General features: G+C 46.9%; 1 protein-coding gene across 1 annotated transcript in view; it reads right to left on the bottom strand.

Annotated features, from left to right (window-relative positions):
- Positions 1 to 19,864: 19,864 nt before the first annotated feature.
- The window catches only part of TMEM98 (transmembrane protein 98), an 11,793-nt gene continuing 8,711 nt past the window's right edge, over positions 19,865 to 22,946 (bottom strand). The window contains exons 6-7 of the mRNA XM_067717225.1: positions 21,990 to 22,049; positions 19,865 to 20,713 (exon numbers count right to left, since the gene is read on the bottom strand). Of these exons, the coding sequence (XP_067573326.1) occupies positions 20,506 to 20,713; positions 21,990 to 22,049 (268 nt within the window). The 3' untranslated portion in view covers positions 19,865 to 20,505. The remainder of the gene's footprint in view (positions 20,714 to 21,989; positions 22,050 to 22,946) is intronic.

Raw genomic sequence — 22,946 nt, 5'->3', positions numbered from 1 at the left:
AACATCCTTCCTGTCAATGGAACAGGTTAACCTAAGTTTTAAGAATACACCTGGTCTTCCATAGGACTCAATAAAGCTACTCTCATTTTTCACTAAAATAAATATGACCTGAAAACAGCTGTATTTGCTGTTTGATTCTCAAGGTTCAGGGTGTGGGGAGGCTGATGGGGACAGCAGGACAATTTCTCATCATGGGTACAATCTGACATCTTCGTTTTATGAACGTGAGGACAAAAATCCCCAAAGGGGAAGCACATTGCTTCAGGGTCCATGTCAAGTAAGAGTCAGGGCAGGGACCAGATCTAATTCTCCAGAACACATCTTCATATTAATACACTCATCTTGTAATTAACAAAGAGGGGCCTCTGATGTTATCGCTCATGGGCTCAGAGGACACAGCATGAACGCTGTACGGGGCTCCTTATGGCGTATGGAAGAGAAACCATACTTGGTTCTATGGGTATGTCCAACCCTCTGAACACCTGTGAGATGGGGGAATATGTACGGATGCCTCTCAGAAGGCCTGGCTTTCCTGATGTGCTCACTCTGGTACCTTCCCCCACGTCTCGGAGATCCTCTCCAGGCTGAGATCAGGGGTCCCAGAGAGCTCTCACAAGGTGCTGGGGGGTAGGGTTGGGAGGAAAGACTTTCTTCTCTTAGACCCAAAACCAATTTCCCTCCCTAACTGCCAGGGGAGAACTCGGCGCCAGGTTCATGCTGCTCAATGGGCCTGAAGGGATTCTCATTTAGGGATGATTTTACCCCCCAGAGAACGCTTAGCAATGACTGAAGACCTTTTTGGTTACCACAAAGTGAGGAGAGGCATGTTACTGTCAGTTAGTGAGTCAAAGGAGGTGAAGGTGGATGCCCTCGACTGTTTAAAGCAGGGAAGGTGGCATCCAACCGCTGAGCCTCAGCAAGAAAAGCAATCCTGTAACACAGAATCTGTCCCATGGTGAAGCCAAGACCATCTTTCATTGATTCGAGGTCAACAAGGATGCAGATAAGTTAAGCTATGCAGAGAACTAACATTCTGAAATGCCACATCCTAAGGTTAAAGTCTAAAACGAATCATTCAAAACACAAGGAGATGCAACTCCGAGGACTGATCAGAATCTGAACGGCTCCACTGGATCTAAAACCCAGATCGCCAACATCCCGCTAAGGTTCCCACATGGAGGGCTGTCACCGAGCTCAGAACCGACGCTGCATGAAATGCACGGAGTTCAAGGGAATGTATGGCAGATCTGTGAGCTCCCAAGTGTGCATTCCTACTGCTTGGAGGCTGGAGAGAGTCAGGCTTGGCAGAAGAAATAGAAAGGAAGGCAGAGGAAGCAGAAGTGAACGGTGACATCCAATTCTGTTTCCTTCAACATTCCAAAAACAAAGTGGAAACTCACTCTTGTCCAGGTTAATCCTTCTTTTCTCCAAGGAAGCTGGCTTTTAGTTATCATTCAGTTTTCTCATCCAAGGAAGTCACTTGACTGTATAAAAAGGCAATGGAGTTATTCCAGAGGCTTTAATCTAATGGCATTATCAGCACTTGGCCTTAACTTCAATACTTGTCCTTAAAACGTACCCAGTTCCTCTGAGTCTAGGGCAAGGGGTTGAGAACAAGCCAGGGCAAAGCTCAGGACTGGGGTCTGTAGGAGGATTTCAGCTCCAGGGCTGGCCTCTGGAGAAGGCACCCTTAAAGCCTCAAGGGGTTAAGTTCAAAAGGTAAAGCCAGCTCCAGGGTGAAAGAAACAAAGGTCAGGAAAGCTGCTCTGGCTGGGATAAGGGCACAGCAGTGGAAGGTCTGAGCGGGCAGCCAAAGCGACGTGTACAGAAGTCAGTCTTGGAAAATCTGTCCATCTGGGGCAAGACCTCACCAGCAAGTGGGTGGGGAAGGGAATGTATAGAGACTAATCTTATTTCTCACTCTCTTCTCAGGGCCTAACCCAGACACTGGTACCTAATAGGTGCTTGAGAAGTATTTGCAGAGTGAATGAATGAAAAACAAAACCCCTAGAGATACCAAGTCCACACACCTCCTTCTTGCCTCTACCATCCTGCCCTGTGGGGATGAGAGAGGATGCCCCTGCCTGCCTAGGGACTCCTTGGTGATTTATTAAATCACTGATTTTAATTAGGCGCCAGAACAAAAGGACGAACACTGCCAAGTTGCGAAGGACGAGGATGTTGTGGGAGAAATCAAATGGGAAACACGGAGCATGGAGATGGATCTGCTGATTGAGCTCTGGGAGGCTGGGGGGGAGGGGTTTGGCCTTGGCCCCGTTCTACACACAGCAGCCAGGAGGCCTGCTCCAAAGGCGCTGCTGAGGCCATGGTGAAAACCTGGTAATGATAAGAGCCACAGTCCCCCTGCCAGGAGCCGCAGGCCCTGGGAGCCAGATGTTCCACAGGACGAGAACGTCCTGTACCCGAGTCAGGAGGGGGCAAGGAGCTGAGGCTGCTGCAAGGCGGACAAGAGGCGTGTGGAGCAGACGGGGACCCACCCCACCGCCTGGAGCCAAGCAGAGCTCAGCGGCTTGCAGATCGGCCAAACCCCAGCCAGCTTGCCGTCCAAAGCCCAAAATGAATGCTTGTTGTAAGTCCCGGAAATTTCACAGTTGTTTGTTATGCGACAGCATCACTGACTGCGCTATGCCTTCTGAGGGCCTTTTCAGTGCCTTCGGTTAAAGAAAGAGTCTGGCTATTAAAAAGAAAAGTGTACAGAAAATTCGAACACTCCTTGGTTCTCCCGTTTTGGAGAGTCATTTCACAGCTTCCAGCAAAGTTGAAGATGCACGTACGTTAGCGGTCAACTACCCCGCCTCTAGGTGACTACACACCACAGAGCAGGGTCAGAAAACTGCTTCTGTAAAGGGCCAGAGAGTAAGCATTTTAGGCATTTCAGACTAGATGGTCTCTACGAGACTAGAAAACAATTCGACTCTGCCGTTTTAGCAGACACAGACAATACTGAAATGAATGCCCGTAGCTGTGTTCCAATAAACCTTTTTTATGGACACTAAAATGTGAATTTCCTATCATTTTCATGTATCACAAAATATTCTTTTTTTTTTATCCATTAAAAATGTAAAAACCAGGACTTCCCTGGTGGCGCAGTGGTTGAGAGTCCGCCTGCCGATGCCGGGGACGCGGGTTCGTGCCCCGGTCCGGGAAGATCCCACATGCCGCAGAGCGGCTGGGCCCGTGAGCCATGGCCGCTGAGCCTGCGTGTCCGGAGCCTGTGCTCCGCAACGGGAGAGACCACAGCAGTGAGAGGCCCGCGCACCGCAAAAAAACAAAAAACAAAAATGTAAAAACTATCCATCGACAGGTGAGTGGATAAACAAAATGTGGTAGATACATACAATGGAACGTCATTCAGCCTTAAAAGGAAGGAAATTCTGACGTGTGCAACATGGATGAACCTTGAGGTCATCATGCTAAGTGAAGTGAGCCAGTCACAAAAAGACGAATAGTGGTGTAATTTCATTCATACAAGGTACCTAGTGTAGCCCAATTCATAGAGGCAGAAAGTGGATGAGTGGACAGGGGCATAGGAAGCTATTGTTTAATGGGTAAAGAATTTCGATTTAGGAAGATGAAAAACTTCTGGAGATGAATGGTGGTGATGGTTAGACAACAGTGTGAATGCACTTAATGCCAGTAAACTATACACTTAAAAATGGTTAAAATGGGAACATTGTATGCTAGGTATACGTTACTGCAATTTTTTAAAATTAAGATTATAAAAAGAAAAAATTAAAAATTATTCTTAATTTACAACCCCATACTAAAACAGGTGGCAGTGGATTTGACCTATTGGCCGTAGTTACTAACACTTGCCCTAAAGAAACTCTCTCAGATGTGCCCGGGAGGTAAGTACAGGAGTTCATCACAGCACTGTCTGGGTTATAGAAAAACAACAGGAAATAACCTAAATATTCATCAAGAGGAAAATGGAGCAATGCATTGTGCTAGAATTATTCAATGGAATACGCAGTGATAAGTGGAGTATGCTATAATTTATATCTAAAACTTAAAGCCCTACTGAATAATGCTATATTGTATCAATGCATACAGAAAAATGTAACGTAAGTGTAAGACCATACATAGGAATGATAAACACTGGATTCACAGTAATAATTACCTCTGAGGAGGAGGGAGAAGAATAGAAATGGGAGTGGGAAATCCAGGAAGCTTCAATTCTATCAGTAATGTTTTATTTCTTTAAATGAGATCTGATGCAAATGACACAATGTTAAGATTTGATAAACTTTTAATGGTGGGTAAATAGGTAGTCATTACGCTCTTTTCTATTCTTGTCTGATCTTTGAAATATTTCACGATAAAAAAATTAATTCATAAAAGGGGAAAAAAGCAAAGGGAGGAACACATTTTTAAGGAAAAAAAAAAAGCCAGCAGTTTCAAAGCATGCCGGTAGCAGCCAGAGGAACAACAGAAGAGGTCATCAGTTCATCTCACTCATCCTTCTGGGTTTTCTCCACCGGCTTAGAACTCAGGGGGCTGAACCTGATGCAGAGACCCACATTCGGAACCACTGGATGGCTCTGCCCGTGAGTTTGTTCTGTGTGTCTGGAGAAGGAAGGCTGACAGATCCCAGACCAGCCAACCCTGAGAGCCATGTGCCAGCCACAGCTGCTTCCCAGAGGCAAACCTGCCCTCACCCACAAGGCACAAGAAGGCATTGCAGGGCTTCAGGGTGTTTCGTAGTGAAAACCAGGTTCTCTCACCAATACCTGCAGAGATGGAAAAGATGGGGCACCTCTCAAGCCTTCTCTTGGGGACGTTGCTTGACCTTAGTTCTAGTCCGTATTTAATGCTGTCAATTAAGATTAGGTTAGATTGAAAGTAACAGGAAACCCAAACAACAGTGGCTTCAACAAGACAGAAGTTTATTTTTGTCTCATGTAAAATAAATCCGGAGGTAGATAACTCAGGGTAGTGTCAAAGCTAGGGTATGACCTGTCCTCCGGTTCCAAGATGGCAGCTGGAGCTCCAGTTATCAGATCTGCCTTCCAAGCAGCAAGACAGAAGAAAGGGAGAAGGACCTGCCTCCTCCTTTTAATTATTTATTTATTTGCTCACGGGCTTTCTCTAGTTGCTGCGAGCAGGGGCTGCTCTTCGTTGCGGTGCACGGGCTTCTCATTGCAGTGGCTCCCCTTGTTGCGGAGCACGGGCTCTAGGCGCAAGGGCTTCAGTAGCTGTGACTCGCGGACTCTAGAGCGCAGGCTCAGTAGTTGTGGTGCACGGGCTTTGTTGCTCTGCGGCATGTGGGATCTTCCCGGACCAGGGCTCAAACCCGTGTCCCCTGCATTGGCAGGCGGATTCCTAAACACTGTGCCACCAGGGAAGCCCTCTGCCTCCTCGCTTTTAAAGGAGTCTTCCAGAAAGCATCCCATGATTTTTCCACTGACATCTCATTGTCCACAACATAGTCAAATGGCCACACTTACTCCAAGAAAACTTAGGAAATGTCTTTTTCTGAGAAGCCATGAACCCAGCTGAAAACCAGGAGCTCCATTACTAAGGAAGCAAAGGAGAACAGATATTAGAGAAGGCAACTTGCAATCTCTGTCACAGTTGCCACCTTACTGTGTCACTCTGAGCAGGTGCTGCCTCTTCCTCACGCTTCAGTCAATGCATTGGACTAGGTAGGTCAGAGCTAAGATCCTTCCCAGATCTGACAACCTATTCTATGCTAAAGTGTTATATTTATGTAAATCATTGATTCCAAAGTTGGAAGAGGCAAGTGAAAGAAGCTAACATTTATTATTTACTCATGAGTGATCGATTCTTTCTCTGTTTAACTCTTTTCAACCTCATCAGTGACTATATGATGTTGGGTGTATTACTGCCTTTTAGAGAAGAGAAAATTGAGGTTCCAAAAAAGGTTACACCACCTCCCAAATTCACACAGCTTTAAGTGATGGGACCAGGATTTGAACGCCACCCATGCTTCTTCACTATACCATGCTGCCCATTTCCGTATTTGGAAATAACCCAGAACACAATTCCAGGTCTGCCACTTATTGGCAGTGTAACCTTGGACAAGTTACTTAATCTCTCTGTGCCTCATGTTTCTCATCTGCAAAATGGGAATAATAATGGTACCTAGGCTATAGGGTTGTTGAGAAGATTACATGAGTGAAAAACCATAAAACACTTAGAACATGCCTGGCATGTAGAATTAGTCTGCAAGTGTTAGCTTTTATCATATTAGGCAACATTTGAGAGGTTCTGTGAGGGAGAACTGAGGAACAGAGAGGATGTTCCAGGCTGAGGGAACAGCCCAGTCCAAAGCTGGGAGACGGTGATGGTAGAGTCAGGTCTAAAGGCATGAGCAGGAGTCATGAGTCTCCAACTTCCAATACCTAATCGGGGCCTCACTGTGAGGTAGGTCCTCACTAGTTACATACTTGATTTGAACAGATCTCAGGAAAACCCCTAAAAATGAAAAACGTCTATAGATACAAATCTCAAATTTTACCTTGAAGGGAAGGGAAGAATAACATACACCGGCTCCCAACTGCAAGCTCCCCATATGCTAGGAGCATGAAAAGGGGGGCAGCCTAACACCCAGAGCAAAGGACATGAACTTGGGTCCTTGCTCTGCCTGGCCCTTATGGTGCCGTATTCCAGGTGTTATGTCTTAGTATTCACAGCTGGCAGCCAGTCAGCACCAAAGCACCCTGCCCCACCTTCTGAACTTTGTCCCCAAGCAGGAAAACTTTCTCCTCTGTGTACTTAAGAAAGGGACAGCTACACAGTGTCACACCCACGGGTACATCTGGCCACAGTTCTACAGCCAACCGGAGGCCTGAGGGACAGGGCTGTCCTCCCCACGCCAGCCCCTCCCAGGGAGGAGCGTCTCCCTCTGCCAGGGACCATGTGCAGACCCAGCCTTTATAAAACTGGGCGAACCAAGATAGGAGGCAAGCACCTGAAAATGGGACTTCGGAGACCTGGGTTCTTACCCCAGATCTGCTACTAAGCCATTCTGTGGCCTCGGGCCAACACCCTGCTTGCCTTAAACCAAGGGTCAGTGGAAATAATCACAGGCTTCTTGTAAGATCGCTCACTGGTTGTGAATATTAAATGAAATAATGCACGTAAGGTGTTTAAGTCAGCTCAGCACGCAGTAGGGACACAGCCCACGCAAGGCCCCTTGTTTCTTAAGGTTTCTGTCAGCGTCAGCACTCTCCGAACTGTGATGATAAATCCCGTAAGTGAGGGCTTCCCTGGTGGCGCAGTGGCTGAGAGTCCGCCTGCCGATGCAGGGGACATGGGTTCGTGCCCCGGTCCGGGAAGATCCCACGTGCCGCGGAGCAGCTGGGCCCGTGAGCCATGGCCGCTGAGCCTGCGCATCCGGAGTCAGTGCTCCGGAACGGGAGAGACCACAACAGTGAGAGGCCCGCGTACCGCAAAAACAAAAAAACGAACAAACAAAAAAATCCCATAAGTGATTAGATGGCTTCTTTTTTTCGTCCTAAGCATCCTCAGTGCTTCTGCACTTAATGAGTTACCTTTGGACTCCTCTACACTGTTTATGCTTTTATGACTTTTTATCACACCTTTCCCATGATGACCAGTGGTAGAGGCTCCAGGTAACACGTTCCTCTCCTCTTCTCCAAAAGCTCCAATAAGATAAACCCATGACACAGACACACAAGGATTGTAAGCCAAATGGAAGTAAGTATCATCTTCCCTGGTACGTGGCAGACCTCGAACCACAGGCTTTCCTTTAATTTGTGTTGGAGAATTCAGAACAGGCCAAGGGTAGCTGTGGGACTTCTTAACTCCCAAATCTAGATATTGGAACATATTTCCTGGCACACACCCTGAAGCTTGCCTGCAGAGACGGTGATGAGGTCTGAGAGGAAGCTCAGCTCAGCTATATAGACAAGGATGCAAGCCTTCTAGAAGGTAGCCCCGAGTCTGGACCAAATGTGCTCCAAGCTGAGACAGTAAGAGGAGGAGGGTTTGCTGAGGAGGGAGGGAAGTTGAGCAGGAAGCAGCCCACCCGGCTCCTGATTTGGAGTCACAGTAGCCCTGTCCACTAAAGGCTGACCCAGTGACCATCCGCTTCTGCCCAGCGGTCCAAACACTCCTCTTCCTGGACAGAAGCAAAGAACAGTAGGGAGGGAGACACTACACATCCTCCGACATGCTTCCATTTGAGAAAAGCACATTTGAGAGGAGTTTCTAAAGGAAGGGGAGAAGGAGAGACATTTTCTCTTGCCCGACAACATGGGTCTTCCGTTTTTAGCCTAGCTTAAGCAAGAGCAAATCCCTACCCTTGAAGATGCACACTTGTGCATGCACACACACACACACACAGACACACACACACACACACACACACACACACACCCCTGATCCCACCTGTGCAGACAGCACCAGGTTTAAATTGAGTGGAATGATTGAGTTCCGCCTCCTCGCTGAACTTCTCATCCAGACAGAACACAGAAGTTGGACCAAAGGCACATCCAAACCAGAAAACCGTTGGGACTGCATGCCTTACATCTGGTGTACAAGGAAAGACGCTGCTGAATCTTGTTCCCAGAGCCCTTGTGGCTGACATCCTAAAAATTAATAGAAACATGGTGATTTGTCTGCCATTCTGAAACATAAACCCAACAGACCAGCAGGCCAGGGACATGGGCTCACACTAATAGGGGTTTATGGTACCTTCCTGAGAATGGGATCCAGAGCTCACCCTTGCATGAGCTGCCTGTCCAGTCATCACATCCAGGTGGAGCCCTGGGCCGGCAATGAACTGGGAATTCCTTGGTGTCCTTTCTCCTCTCAGGTCTTCCGTTACTAGCCACATGAACTTGGAGAGTTAGTTCCTCTTCTTGGGCCTCAATTTCCTCCCTGCTAAGTCTTGTTTTCTTAATTTCATAACAGGAACAATAATTGCTACCCCTATGGACTTCCCAGGCCCATGGACTCCAGCAAGGTGGGTATGGGAAGTGATCTCTCGAGGAGAGGGCATGGGGGTTACACAAAGTCCCATCAGGTCAGGAGGAGATTACCAGCCCAACAACAACAGTGATCCTGGGAAAGGAATTTTTGTTCATTTTCCAGGTGGGGCTGGGTCACCTGGAAAGACAACCCAAGAAAGCTTCTCACGGGGAAGAATAAAGCCAAAAGTTATAAGGAGCAAAACAGGTAATCCCATTCGCAGAAATAAATAATGAAGAGCAGAGAGAAAAATGGTAAAGGTGATGGATTGAAACAGAAACCACTAAAAATTAAAAAAAAAGAACCAAAGTGAGAAGTCTGTGTAAACAGAATGGTAATTAGGAGAGAAAGACAGGGTAGCAGGCAGGGGGGAAGGTCAGGTGCAGACATCCCTCGGAAATTCGGTGGGGTGGGGGTCAGAGGGCAGCAGTGGAGCTGAAAGGGGAGAGACAGATAAAGCTGGTGCCAGGGAGAAGTATGGGCAACAAGCAGTGTTCAGAGCTCTGTTCCAGGAGCAAGGAAGGTTCGGAGAGAGTGGGGGGCAGGCTGTGGAGGGAGAATATGGTCTCCCAGCTAACATCATAATTCTAGAACTGACCAAGCCCTAAAACCAAGACAGTGCCCCAAGGACTTGGGGTCTGGCTATCGAGCTCTCCAAACTGCCTCAAGACCAAGCAAACTTGGATTGCTGTCAAGGGAAAAGGAGAGGGCTAGCCAAGGACACAATGCGCGTGTACTCTATATAAAATAGAGAAACAACAGTGCTACTGTAGAGCACAGGGAACTATAGTCAGTATCTTGAAACAACCTATTATGGAAAAGAATCTGAAAAGGACTAGACATAATTAACGGAATCACTTTGCTGTATACCTGAAATTAACACAACCATGTAAATCAACTATACTTCAATTTAAATTTTTTTATTATATTTAAAAATTTTATTTTATATATTTTAATATGTATTCTTAATATAGATATGTATAATGTATAAATATATATTTATATTTTTAATATATATATTCTTTTTCAGATTCTTTTCTATTCTATATATTTTTCAGATTCTTTTAAATTCTATTCTATATATATTCTACATATATAGTCTATTCTCTCTGTATATATGAATCACTTTGCTGTACACAAGAAACTAAGACAACACTGTAAATCAACTATACTTCAATTTTAAAAAAATTTTTAATAATAAAAATAAAAACAGTACATGTGGAAAGGGCAGTGGGCAGCTCTGACAAGCTGGAGCCCAGTGCTGTGGTTTGATCCCACCACAAGGGGGAGCCAGGCCGCTGGACCAAGCGTGACGTGAGGGGGTTGCCCCAGCAGATAAGGCAGTGGGTGCCGTGCGGGATGGCAGTGAACCACTCGGCCATCATAGGGGAAATTACAGGGGGACCCACAGAAGAAGTGATGGGGGAATCATCACGCTCAGATCCACAATAGGCTTTGTGCCAGGAGAAATGTCGGCGGGAACTCTGGAGGCGAAGAAAATGCCAAAGATTTGAAAGAAAGAACCTGGAGAAGAAGGTGCCGTGCAGGGTGAGGTTCACATGTTAGCCTTGGAAAACTGCATGATGGTGGCCCAAGCGAAGTGTGTCACCCTCAGGCAGGGATGGACCAACAGGGCAAAGACAGAAAGTCATCTGAGTATTTGCTGCTGAAAGAGGAAACACGGAGCATCATTACTGCCTATGTGGCACTTGGAAGTGTCTGTAGCCACAATTTTTTGAGCACCGACTGGGTGTAGGGCAGTGGGCTAGGCACTCTACAGACATTAAATCCCTCAACTCACACACACACACACACACACACACACTTTATTGGCAAGAACATTGAGATGTGAGAGCGGATAAGCAATTTGCCTAAAGCCACACAGCTCGTAAGCGGCAAAACTGGGAGCTGGATGCGGGTTGGCTTGACTCCCAAGGCCACGCTCATAACTGCTCTTCTGTCCTTTAAGAAGACAGAAGGTAACTCTGCTTTGAGAGATGCTTTCATTTCTCCCATCCGACTAAAAATCGGTTCTCTAGAGCGGGAGGGGGCCCTGAGTCGTCTGCTGGGGGCTGAATGAGGGGCTTCTCTTCATTCTTCTCCAGCCGTCTGCTTCCCCCTGCCTTCACATTGTATTCTAATCATTTATTTACACATCCGTCTCATCCATTAGGCCAGTAGTGCTCCCCCCTGGCTGCACATTAAAATCTCTTTTAAAAAATAATAATTCCTGGGTCCCACTCAAGACCGATTAAATCAGAATCTCTAGGGCCAGGACTTTGACTTTTTTTTTTTTAATTCAATGATTCAAATGTGCCATTGGGTCTGCAACCCACTATTGCAGACTGTGGGTACTTCAAGTTCACGGACCAGGTCATGGGTATCTGAATCCCCAGAGCCCAGCACAGTCTGATCCATCGCAGGGCCTCCATACATGTTTAATGAGAGGATGAACACAGAGAGCACAAGATGAAGATCAAGAATAGAGAAAGGAAAATCGGGGAAGTATTACGCAGAAGCGGGTGCGGAGAAGGGAGTGATATGAGGCTGAGAAGCAGAGACAGTCTTTTAAGATGCCAGGGGCAAAGGAAGAACCTGGATGAGGCTGTCTTGCATAACAAATCTCTAGTTAAAGCTAACATGAAGCTTCAGTGCAGAATAAACAGCACCTGCCTCAGAGAGAAATGAGGGGAAGAGGAGTCAAAACCGTGAGTTTCTCAATGTGCCGGAATGGTGGGCTTTGGGGGCCAGAAGACTTGGTATCGGTGAAAGGAGATGAAGAGGGCAAGTGCCAAAAAAAAAAAGAAAGAGGGGCTTCCCTGGTGGCGCAGTGGTTGAGAGTCCGCCTGCCGATGCAGGGGACACGGGTTCGTGCCCCGGTCCGGGAAGATCCCACATGCCGCGGAGCGGCTGGGCCCATGAGCCATGGCCGCTGAGCCTGCGCGTCCGGAGCCTGTGCTCCGCAACAGAAGAGGCCACAACAGTGAGAGGCCCGCGTACCGCAAAAAAAAAAAAAAAAAAAGAAAGAGAACAGAACTGTGATTTTGAGAACCACTGAAACATGGCAAAGAATATGACCGGGAAGATAAAACTCACAATTTGAAAATAAAATGGGAAAACAAGGGAAAGCAAGGTTAAGTATAAGAGAGGAATGAATTCCTAAGTCATCTATATGTGTATTTGCTCAAAATGCTATTGTTTCAGTGCTGGGGAAAGAATTAGAGGTAAAGACAATATACAAATGCATTTCTTGATAAAAAATCCTGTGATGAACGATGGAGATAATCGCTGTAAAAATTCTCTGAAAAAAAACCACAAAATGTTCTAGAAATGAAAGGTGGCGTGATTATCATTCTAAGGTAGGTGTTGCTCTGTGTGCTAAGAAAATTGGCTCTCCAAGTGTTGGTCATCGGTCAACTAAACAAATGCCCAGAGTTCTCTTAGTTCGGTTTCAGAGAGCTCTCAAAAAGGTAGGCGCTCCAGGGCTGAGTCTTGGAAGAGAACAGTGCTTGCCTAGTATATACACCAGGTACCCTGGGGCCATCTCCAGTTGGAAGAATTAGGTTTAAGTCTCTGGCTGTAACACATAGAGCCAGAAAATACACAGAAATAAAATAAAGGTAGCAGAGTAGTTAAAGGAAAGAAGGGAAATGTATCTAGCATTTATTGAGTGCATACTGCAGGCTGGGCACTGGGCATATGGTATTTTAGACCACCATCAGAATAACTCCACAACAGGGGCTTCCCTGGTGGCGCAGTGGTTAAGAATCCACCTGCCAATGCAGGGGACACGGGTTCAAGCCCTGGTCCAGGAAGATCCCACATGCTGCGGAGCAGCTATGCCCATGCGCCACAGCTACCGAGCCTGCGCTCTAGAGCCGGCGAGCCACGCAACTGAGCCCACGTGCCCCAACTACTGAAGACCACGCGCCTACAGCCCATGCTCCACAGCAAGAAAAGCCACTGCAACGAGAAGCCTGAGCATCGCAACGAAGGGTAGCCGCTGCATAGCCCCCCGCTCGCTGCAGCTAGAGAAAGCCCGCGCGCAGCAACGAAGACCCAACACAGCCAAAAATAAATAAAAATAAAATTAATTAATTAAATTAAAATAACTCTACAACAGCCTTAGACTGGCCCAAGATCATATTAGATGTCAGAGTGCCTTAAGGCCCTCTTCTATTTTCACTCCATACTGTTTCCCTAGCATCACCCCATTAGCCATACCTCTAACAATAAGGACCTCTGAAAAATCTCCAGCCCAGTCTTCTCTAAGCTTCAAACCATTATATCAAACTCAGCTTAGATATCTCAAGTGCACCTAATACTCTTCAAATCCAAAGCAGATGGTTTTAACCTCTTCCCCAAACCTGATCCTCTTCTGGCATTTCCTATACCAGTGATTCCTATTTCCAAACTCTCATAGCCATGTAGGTGTGCACACCTGAAACCTAGGAGTCTTTCCGGACACCCCATCATCCTGCATCACTGCCCCATATCGAATCCATCCCAAGTCCTATTTCTTTTACTTCCTCTCTCAAATGTATCCGCTCCCCGAACTTTCCATCTCCCTCTCCCTGCTCAGACCAAGCTATTGTCTTCTTTTGCCTTGACAAATGCTATAGCACTGGGTCTCCCCTAACCACTCTGGCCCAATCTAACTGGTTCTCCACGAAGAAGCCAAAAAGACCTTTTCGAAATACAAATCTGATTATTTCTCTACCTCCAGCCCACTCCAACCCCACCAGCTTTGAATAAACCATTTGAATGGATTCACATGGCTCTTCAGATAAAGACCACTCTCCTTCCCGTGGCTTAAAAGGTCGGGCATGGTTTGACCTCCTGCCTCATCTTCACCTTTGTCTTCCTTGTCCTTCCGCCAAAAGACCTTTGCGTGGACTGCTCCTTGGGTTTCCATTCCTCCACCTCTGAACGCCCTCTTATCCTCCAGAGACTAGATCCCTTTTAATGGAAGCCTTCCCTGACATCTACATAGATCAGTTTCCCTAATAATGTCTCATAAGATTTTCTCTCTCTTCTTAAAATACTTTAAAAACTTTTCATTTTCCACTGATTCAGAGAATCATTTGCTTGATACCTGCCTTTCCTCACTAGTCTGTGATCCCACGCGGGCAGAAATTGTGTGGCTTATGTCTGCCTTGTATCCCCACCACTTAGACGATGCTGGGCACAGAACGTGTGTCGGATGGAATTTGCAGGAGGAAGGGAGGCAAGCAGGTGGGAAAGGAGATGGCCCTGGAGTGGCAGAGTCAGGATCCAAACCCAGACTCCCTCCTGGCACCAGGGAAGAGAGGGAAAAAGGATGAGAGATGACAGCGACTTCCCTGGCGGTCCAGTAGTTAAGACTCTGCACTTCCACTGCAGGGGGCACAAGGCACGGGTTCAATCCCAGGTTGCGGATCCCACATGCCACGCGGTGCGGCCAAAAAAAAGAATGAGAGATGACATTATCTCCCCACCAACTGGTCCAGATGAAGAGAGGCTAGTCTCTTAAGGGAGTGCAGTCTACACCCGGCCATACTATCCTGAACCCGCCCGATCTCGTCCAAGGGGAAGCAGACCAGTGCCATGGTCAAGTGTGTCATCGGTCTTCCTTTCCAGCTACTTTTGACTCCCAGGCTCTGCCTCCTCAAATGAAACGGCTCCATGAGGCACCGAGAATTATTTGGATTATGTCTTCAATGTTCTCAGAATACAGTGAGAATAGTTTATGGGCCCTGCTTGGCTCTCCCTGATTCTCTTTCCAACCCCGTCTCCCATCCCTGCTTCTTCTCATGTTAGATTCTAACCAAACATGCTATGTTCCTCCAAATCTAACTTGGGACATGTGGCTTCCTCCCCGTGCTGCTCTCCCCACGCTGACCACCTCCTACTAGTCCTTTAAGACTCTCCCTGCCTCTCCCCAGCAGCTTCATCCATCTCTTGGATCCCTTCTGGTTCCTACCTTTAACCTTGAGCTGGGTTTGGGGTGAATAAATGAAGGTTTGGTTTCTTCCAGCCTGGTTGGTTTGTTTGTTTTACCACCACCTCTAACCTGTGAATATTATTATCAATCATTCCCCCACAGCACTTCACTTCTCCAAACATTTCAATGCTATTTATTGGATCATGGATGAGACAGGATTTTCTAAGCATAAAAGCAACGGAAGAAATCACTAAGGGAAAGAAAATCAATACATTTGACTACACCAAATTTAAAATGTCTGGATGTCAGAAACCATTCTAAACAAAACTAAAAGGCAAATGACAAGGCTGGGGAAAGGCTGTGCAATAAATATGACAAAGGGTTGTTATCCTTAATATATAAAGAGCTCATATAGATCGATAAGAAAAATATTAAAATCCCAGAAGAAAAATGGGAAAAGGACATGAATGAGTACAAAGAGCTAATAAACCCATAAAAAATCTTTCACTCCACCAGTAGTCAGGGAAACACAAATTAACACAATGCTAACGATGGTTCATCTATCAAATTCGGATAACATTAAAGGCAGATAAAAATGAAGAGATTAAAAAAAATTAATAAAAAGTGTGGAGATCATTTGATTGTTTTCCAAGAAAAAGTAAGCACTTTTTCAACTTTCAATAGCTCCCTACCACCTAGAGAAAAAAGTCCAGGCTCCCGTCCTCACCTTCCTCTCCCGTCTCATCTCCCACCGCTCCCCGCCTCCCCTCTGACACTTGCAGCAATAATTCCCCGAGCCCAGCATGGGATGCCGGCTGCAAAGACTGCCCTTATTCGATTCTCTGTCCTCCTCCACCTCCATCATCTACTATCCCACACAATCTTCTTCTCCCAGGTAACACCTACTCCGCCTTCACAATTCTTCTGAGACAGCATCACCTTCGGGAAACTCTCGCAACCTGGGGTTGGTGCCCCTGCTCCGTGCTCTCATTACACACACGTTCCCTTACCCAGTGCTTACTGAATTAGATTAAAAATGACTCTTTATGGGTTTCTTTCTACCTTAGAGTATATGCGTCTCAAGAGAGGCATTACATTTTTATTCATTTCTGTGCCCCAGGGTTTAATCCATGTAGGTGCTCCACAGACGACTCCTGAACTAATATCAATCATGTAATAAATTCATTATTCCATTTTGCACCATGAATTTTTTTTCTTGCCACTATTCTGGTAAATGCATGTTTTACTTAAAAAGGATAAAATTAAGCCATTTTGAATGGAGAGATAATACCTCAGCCACGCCCCAGCCCTCATTTTAGTGCCCATGTTCTATCATCTTGTGGGTTGTAACCGATTAGTGGGCCATGAAATTAATCTGTGGGTCATGACCACCAATTTTTTAATGAAAAATACTAGAACTAGAAAAGAATGACTCTGGGATCTGCTGTTTCTTTTGTATTGTGGAGTTCCCCATCCACTGAACCCAGGCAGGCAGGAGTGGTGGTGAAGAACATCAGGTGGGGAGTTGAAGTTCCTGCTCTCATTCTTTTTTTTTTTTTTTTTTTCCCCTGGCCTTGCTGCGCAGCTTGTAGGATCTCAGTTCCCCAGCCAGGGACTGAACCCAGGTCCTGGCAGTGAAAGTGCTGAAACCTAACCACTAGACCACCAGGGAACTCCCCCTGCTCTCATTCTTAATAACACCACGAAAGTTACTGGTCTCTCTGCGCTTTGGTTCCCTTATCTGTAAAATGGGGATGATAAAATACAGATAGAATGAGACAGCAAGGACCCAGTGATGTTGCAAATCCTCAAAACTGCTCATCAGCATTTCTGATCCAAAGGCACTGTAACTACCTACCAGGTTCAGATGCAGCACGACTACAACATTATCCCGGCCCATCCTGTCCTAACGCCTAGCCTCTCTTCCTCCACTCCTAAATAGTTGCCCACCCTGCCTTTCTACCATGATTGAGTCATGAGCCCCTCAGACTCAGCGGGAAACACGTGCTCAGTGGCATCAGGCACATTTAGGGGTCTTGACGTCTAACGTCATAGGGTATGAAGTAAATGACTCTATCTAAATTACAAATCTGACCAAATCATTCCCCAGTTAAACCTTTTCTAGGGTCCCCATTATGCTCAGGATAAAGCTTCAACTTCCTAATATAACATCTTAAGACCCTCCATGATCTGCCAACCTGTTCAACCCCACCCTCACAGCCCACCCTCCAGCCCTCCCCCATCACCTGCAATTCTCAAATGAGTCATGCTCTCTTGGCCCTGGACTTTTCCCACGTGGTCCAGTCTGCCTGGAACACCTCGATAACACTCTGTGCAAAGTCTCCACTCAGGCATCAGCTCTTCCCAGGTTTCTTCCCTATCTCGATCCCGCCCTTTCCCTGTCCCGTGCCCGCTCGGGGGCCCCTGGCTAGGCATCCCTCCCTCATTGCACTGGCCACAGTCACGTTTCAATCAACTGCTCATTTGTCTCTGCTTCTTAAGGCCAGGGATTGTGGCTTTGGTTCCATATCCCCAGCACCTAGCACTACGCTTCCGCCTAAGTAAACAGTACTTGTTTGTGGGAGAGAAGGGTGGAGGGAGAGAGAAGAGGAGAAGGGAGGGAGAGGAGGACAGAGGGAGGAGGAAATAGATGGAAATTCTTCATTTGACACTTTCCCAAAGTGTCCAAGGTCATAACTCAACTCGGGGACTTTGAACTGTAAGTCATTTCCTGAAGATCAGGCTCATGTGGCCACACAGAGTAGAAAGGGTCTCTGAAGAGAAGGAACTCCTGGAATGTGGCGGTCAGAGTAAGCACCAGGGTAAGTCGGATGCCAGGAACACGTGTTCTGTCTGGGAGATTTCACAAGCTGGAGGAGACTCTGGGCTGTGCTCTGGAGGAATGCAAGCTTGGGCAGTCAACCCTGGGAACACCGATAAGGGGCCAAGAGCTTTGATTGCCTTCCTGTTGTGAACATATCTGGGGTGGGGCGGGCACAAGGTTGGGCCAGTGATTCCAGAATTGGGGCTATTTGGTTCCAGAGCTCATGAACAGAGCTTGGACAGAGCCATGGTAACTGGGGTGACACCATCTCGAGCAGCTGCATCAGGGCATGGGGCACTTTGGAGACAGAAGTATTAACATTGGCTAATCAGTACCAGGTACACAATTGGTCATTTCACGTACACTGCTTCATGCGATTGACATACCAACCCAATGAGGCAGCAGCCTTGATTTTACAGGTGAGAGAGCTAAGGACCAGAGAGGTTAAGAAACTTGTCCAAGCTCACACAGTCAATGACTGAGCCCAAATTTGAATCTAATTCTGTCTGACTTCAAAGATCTTGCTCTTTTCACCCTCAGTTCCTATCCCTAATTCCTTCTTCATTCAGAATTTGAGTCTGATGCTCCTACACCAGGGTAAGAGGAGGTGGGGGTCATGGAAGAAAATCATGGAAGATCTATGACAATATACACAGACACTAGTGAACTAGGGCCTCAGGATGTGTCCATCGTCTGGGAAACCACACCTGGCTGGACCCCCAGTGCTTGCCAACCAGTCCCTCCCAAATGAGGAGGCAAGTTCAGCCAACTCCCAAAGGGCTAGAAGAGTCCCACCCCAAAGACAGTGCTTCCACCTCAACCATCAGTCACCAACACCAACCTGATCCAGAGACTTCTTATTGTCCTGCACCGGAAACAAAAGAAAGGCTACACAGCCGTGGAATCAGAGATCCTGCAGCCTAGCAGATACTTCCAAGGTCTTCAGCCACCTCTTCTCACTACTAAAAGGACAGCATCTCAGAGCTTGAGGAAGTAGGTGGGCCAGGACTTGTCAGGGTTCAGAGATGCGAGGTGGTGCTGGGAAACTTCTCCACCTCTAACCCCACACCTTGTAGATGGTATCTGAGAGATTAAGGGCTCTCTCTGGCTTAGGGCTCTGGTCCAGGTTAAAATGCAGGGACACTGACAACCACGGCAGCCACTGCAACCTTCCAGTCTGCTTATGAAAGCAGGTATTGAAAGGGAAGGGAAAAGACAAAAACAGGAGGACTCTGGATAGCTATTGGTGGAGGCCACAGATAGAAAAGTCACAGTGACTCTGTGGACACTGCCCATTCACAGCTCACCAGCAGGACAGGAAAGTTACCTAGCATGTGTTCAGGGCTGATGGGAGTGGACAATCCAGTAAGGTGTCTCCCCTGTCCTCAGGAATCCCTCTATCCTTCCATGAGAGTTGAGCCCCAGCTTCCCTCTCCTGACTCCACCTCCCCAAGTGGGAATTGGTGTGCACTGTGCTGGAGAGAAGCATCTTGCTTTTCAGGAGAGAATGAAATTGGATGGATGACACATCTCAATGACAAACAAGGCCCCAATCTTGGACTTGGGAACATAGGTTTCTGGTTCTCTAGAATCAGGCTGAGGGATTTGCTGACTTGAATTAGGACACAGAAAATGAAATGGGAACAGACATGGAGCTCCAAACATGCTTAACAGCATAGGATATGAACCAAGGCAGCCCCCAAGCGGGGGCCCTCTCCCAAGAATGAGGTTGGCTCTGAGATCCTGGGAGGAAAAAAAGTATTTCCAGTGTTGCTATATGCTTGTGATGGAAATTACAGAGTTTGGATGCAGTCTGGATTATACAATTGTGATTCTGGGTCCCCCAAAGGTCTCAAGTCACAAAAATGCCCCTCATCTTTCAGTACTTGCCAAACAAGCAGATACCAAAAGAAAGGGGACCCATCTTTCACGGATGTCACTGGTAGTGTGGAAAAAATACTTCATGGTGGTTATCTTCACCTCTGCCTGAACTCTGGAGGGTCTCTGAATATCTTATTTTGAATCATACACACAAGGCATCCTTGGGATTCTTAGCCTCTCTCCTTCCACCCTCAGTCCTCAGACAAATACGTCCCACCACACACCGTGCATCGGAATTTGACTACACAATCACACAATTGAGGGAAAGCTAAGTATATGTTTACTCTCCACCTAGTGGTAGCTAGGTAAAATTGCAGGCATAATGATAAAAAGGGAATGATCAACTCTACGTTGCTCACCTTCAAACCCAAACCTGTAAAGAGAAGGAAGGACCCAGATGCCTCAGGGACTGGGCAGATAATACAAATAAATGAAACAGGCCAGGTGAGAGAGTACAAGTATTGTCAAGAGAGGCAACTCCTACGTAGTTCCAATTGATTGTCCTCTGTGGAAAATGCAGATGAGAGTTGCCTCAACTTCTGATTGTTCGAGAGAAACCAGACATTCTGATTTAATGTGAAACCTCCTGATTCTTAGATGGTGGCTGGATTTTCTTGAAAACACTAGGTGAGCTAAATAAAGCTTACAGTCCTCCAGTTTTCAAAGCTCTGCTGTACAGATGGTGACTGTCATCTCCCCTAACTGTGGGATTAGACTGCCACTCACCAGCCACCACTTGTAACTACAACAGAGGCATCGACTGCTTTACTACACACACACAGCTGAACTCCCCAGCCGTGGAGAACAACTAACTCTACAGGAAGAAGTAGAAGGCACAGCTGAGCCACCCAGCCATGGCAGCAGGCTGGCCCTGTGACCAGCTGCTGGCTGGTAGGCACTAAATGGCCGACTGCTCCTGCAGGAAGCCTTCAGGGCCTGGGAGACCTTTATCTGGCTCTGAAGCCAGGGCTGCTTCTCGAAGGACTTCCAAGTGCTCCTCAGCAGCTGACAGCGACTGGTCAATCCAATCCAGGCCCCCGGTCAGGTGGCAGGCGTTCCTGGTCACCAGCACCAGGTGACTGACAGACAGGAGCAGGGCAGTTGTCCTAGAAAAAACAACAGGATCAGGTTCCGAAGGATCTAAGGGACTTTGCCCCAAAGCCCAAAGGGATAGAGTCTAGACTGGTGTTCCCCAGGCTGGAGTCCCTTCCTTAGGAGGTTGCTGAGCATGTAATTTAAAGAGGGTTCGATGCTCAGAGAAAGTTGGGAACATCTGGGTTAAACAAAGGTAACTGAAGCCCTTCTCAGATGATGCACGTGATAAATCTCTAAGGGGAGAATGTAATACTCTGAGTCTCACTAACTTATTTAAGACTGGGAGCCCACTTTCTGCAACACATCCATTAACATCTCCCAGAAGAGGGTTTTGTGGGACAATTTGGATCTAGTCAAGTGGATAAGCACATCCCCAGCAGCTGCCCCCTTGAAGACAGGATATTCATACCCCACCTTGGGCATCACTTAATGATTCTGAATCAATGAGGCCCAGGGCTGGTTTACCGCATCCTAAATCATTTAATTGCAAACTAAATTGAGGAGGAGGCTTTTTTTTTCAATATTGAAAGATTCAGTGCAGAATATCTTCTATAGAGTGAGTGTGCACAGTGCATTTGGGAATGCATTACAGATGACTAGCCCATGAACACAGCTGGGCAGTAATAGGAGTGGGGCGGAGAGACCAACTGAATTGCCGTGACCCACAGCCTGTCTGGAAATTATTACACAGTGGGCCTGTGAAACAGTCATATAAATCTGAGAGACAAAGGAACATTTTTTTTTTTTAAGTGGGTTTATAACTGGTAGAGGAACATAACAATCTCAAAAGCCTAAGTACACTTGCGTATTAGGGGAGGATCATGAGACAGGGGTTCCTGGGTACGTCCTGTGGAAGGTGAGCACAGCTTTAGCTGACCTGTCACTTGCATTCTCATTTCCTGCCTACCACCCATACCAGCGACCCACTGGGCGGCACTCACGGCTGAGGCATGTCTGCTTCCGGCACCCAAAGAGCAGACAGAGCTATGGGGGAAGTGGGAGGGAGGGAACGTGCAGATAGGACTTGGCCTGTGTGGACATTTAATCACAAAAATTCAACATCTAAGACTGGCTCTTCCTCCTCTGGGGTTTCAGGAAGAGCCCTGGCCTCCAGCATCCAGCCAGGCTTTGTTCGCTGGTTGGCTGACCATTACCCAAAGCCCAGGCAGCCTTGGGAACCCACCAACACAGCTCTCTCCTCCACAACCTGAAGAGCCGACCTCACAGATCTGATAACACCGGGAGCCCCCAGCATGAAAAGACACTCGCCCACTCCACCCCTCTCACCGGGCATCCAGGAGCTTCGGGTCCAGTGGAGGGTACATTGACTTCACAACATCGTCCACTCTGGGGGGAGGCAAAAGGTTTTCAGTATTTCGCTTTTCTTATGGCCTTTCCTCCTTCCTTTCTTTCCTTATCCCTATGGTTCTCTTTTGATATTCCAGACCCAGTCTTTAGGGACTTTAACTGCATTCTCAGACAGGGACTTAAACAGAAAGACTTAAGATTCAGTTTAGAGAATATTTCTTCTGGTTTTGTTTAAGCTCCAATGGTCTAAAAAGTACAAGTTCGCACATCTGGAATGATGTTCAAGATATACGACAACATTTGGACTTCCCTGGTGGCGCAGTGGTTAAGAATCCGCCTGCCAATGCAGGGGACACGGGTTCGAGCCCTGGTCCGGGAAGATCCCACGTGTCGCAGAGCAACTAAGCCCATGTGCCACAACTACTGAGCCCGTGTGCCACAGCTACTGAAGCCCGCACACCTAGAGTCCATGCTCTGCAACAAGAGAAGCCACTGCAATGAGAAGCCCTCGCACCACAACCAAGAGTAACCCCGGCTCGCCGCAACTAGAGAAATCCTGCGCACAGCAACGAAGACCCAATGCAGTCAAAAATAAATAAATAAATTTATTTTTTTAAAAAAAGATACACTACTACATTAAAATAGCATATTGCCAAACAATATGTAAAGTCTAATTGACCTCATTTGCATAAAAATGAATAAACAAAAGCTGTGAAATGCAGTGGGCAGGGGCAGTCTGGAGGAATACTCACCAGTCAACAGTGATTGCCTCCAGGAATTAGGATGGGGTGGAATTAGGGGGTCCTTCACTTTTCAGATACTCTATTTCTGCAGTGTTGTAACTTTTACAAGTGTTTATCACTGTTACGTTTAATTTTAAATGGTTAAAGGTAGTTATACAGAACACTAATCCTCCAAGTTTAATTTGGGTTCTAA

This window comes from Pseudorca crassidens, chromosome 19, assembly GCF_039906515.1.
Source record: "Pseudorca crassidens isolate mPseCra1 chromosome 19, mPseCra1.hap1, whole genome shotgun sequence".
Lineage (NCBI taxonomy): Eukaryota > Metazoa > Chordata > Mammalia > Artiodactyla > Delphinidae > Pseudorca > Pseudorca crassidens.
This window is presented reverse-complemented; position numbering and strand designations above follow the sequence as displayed.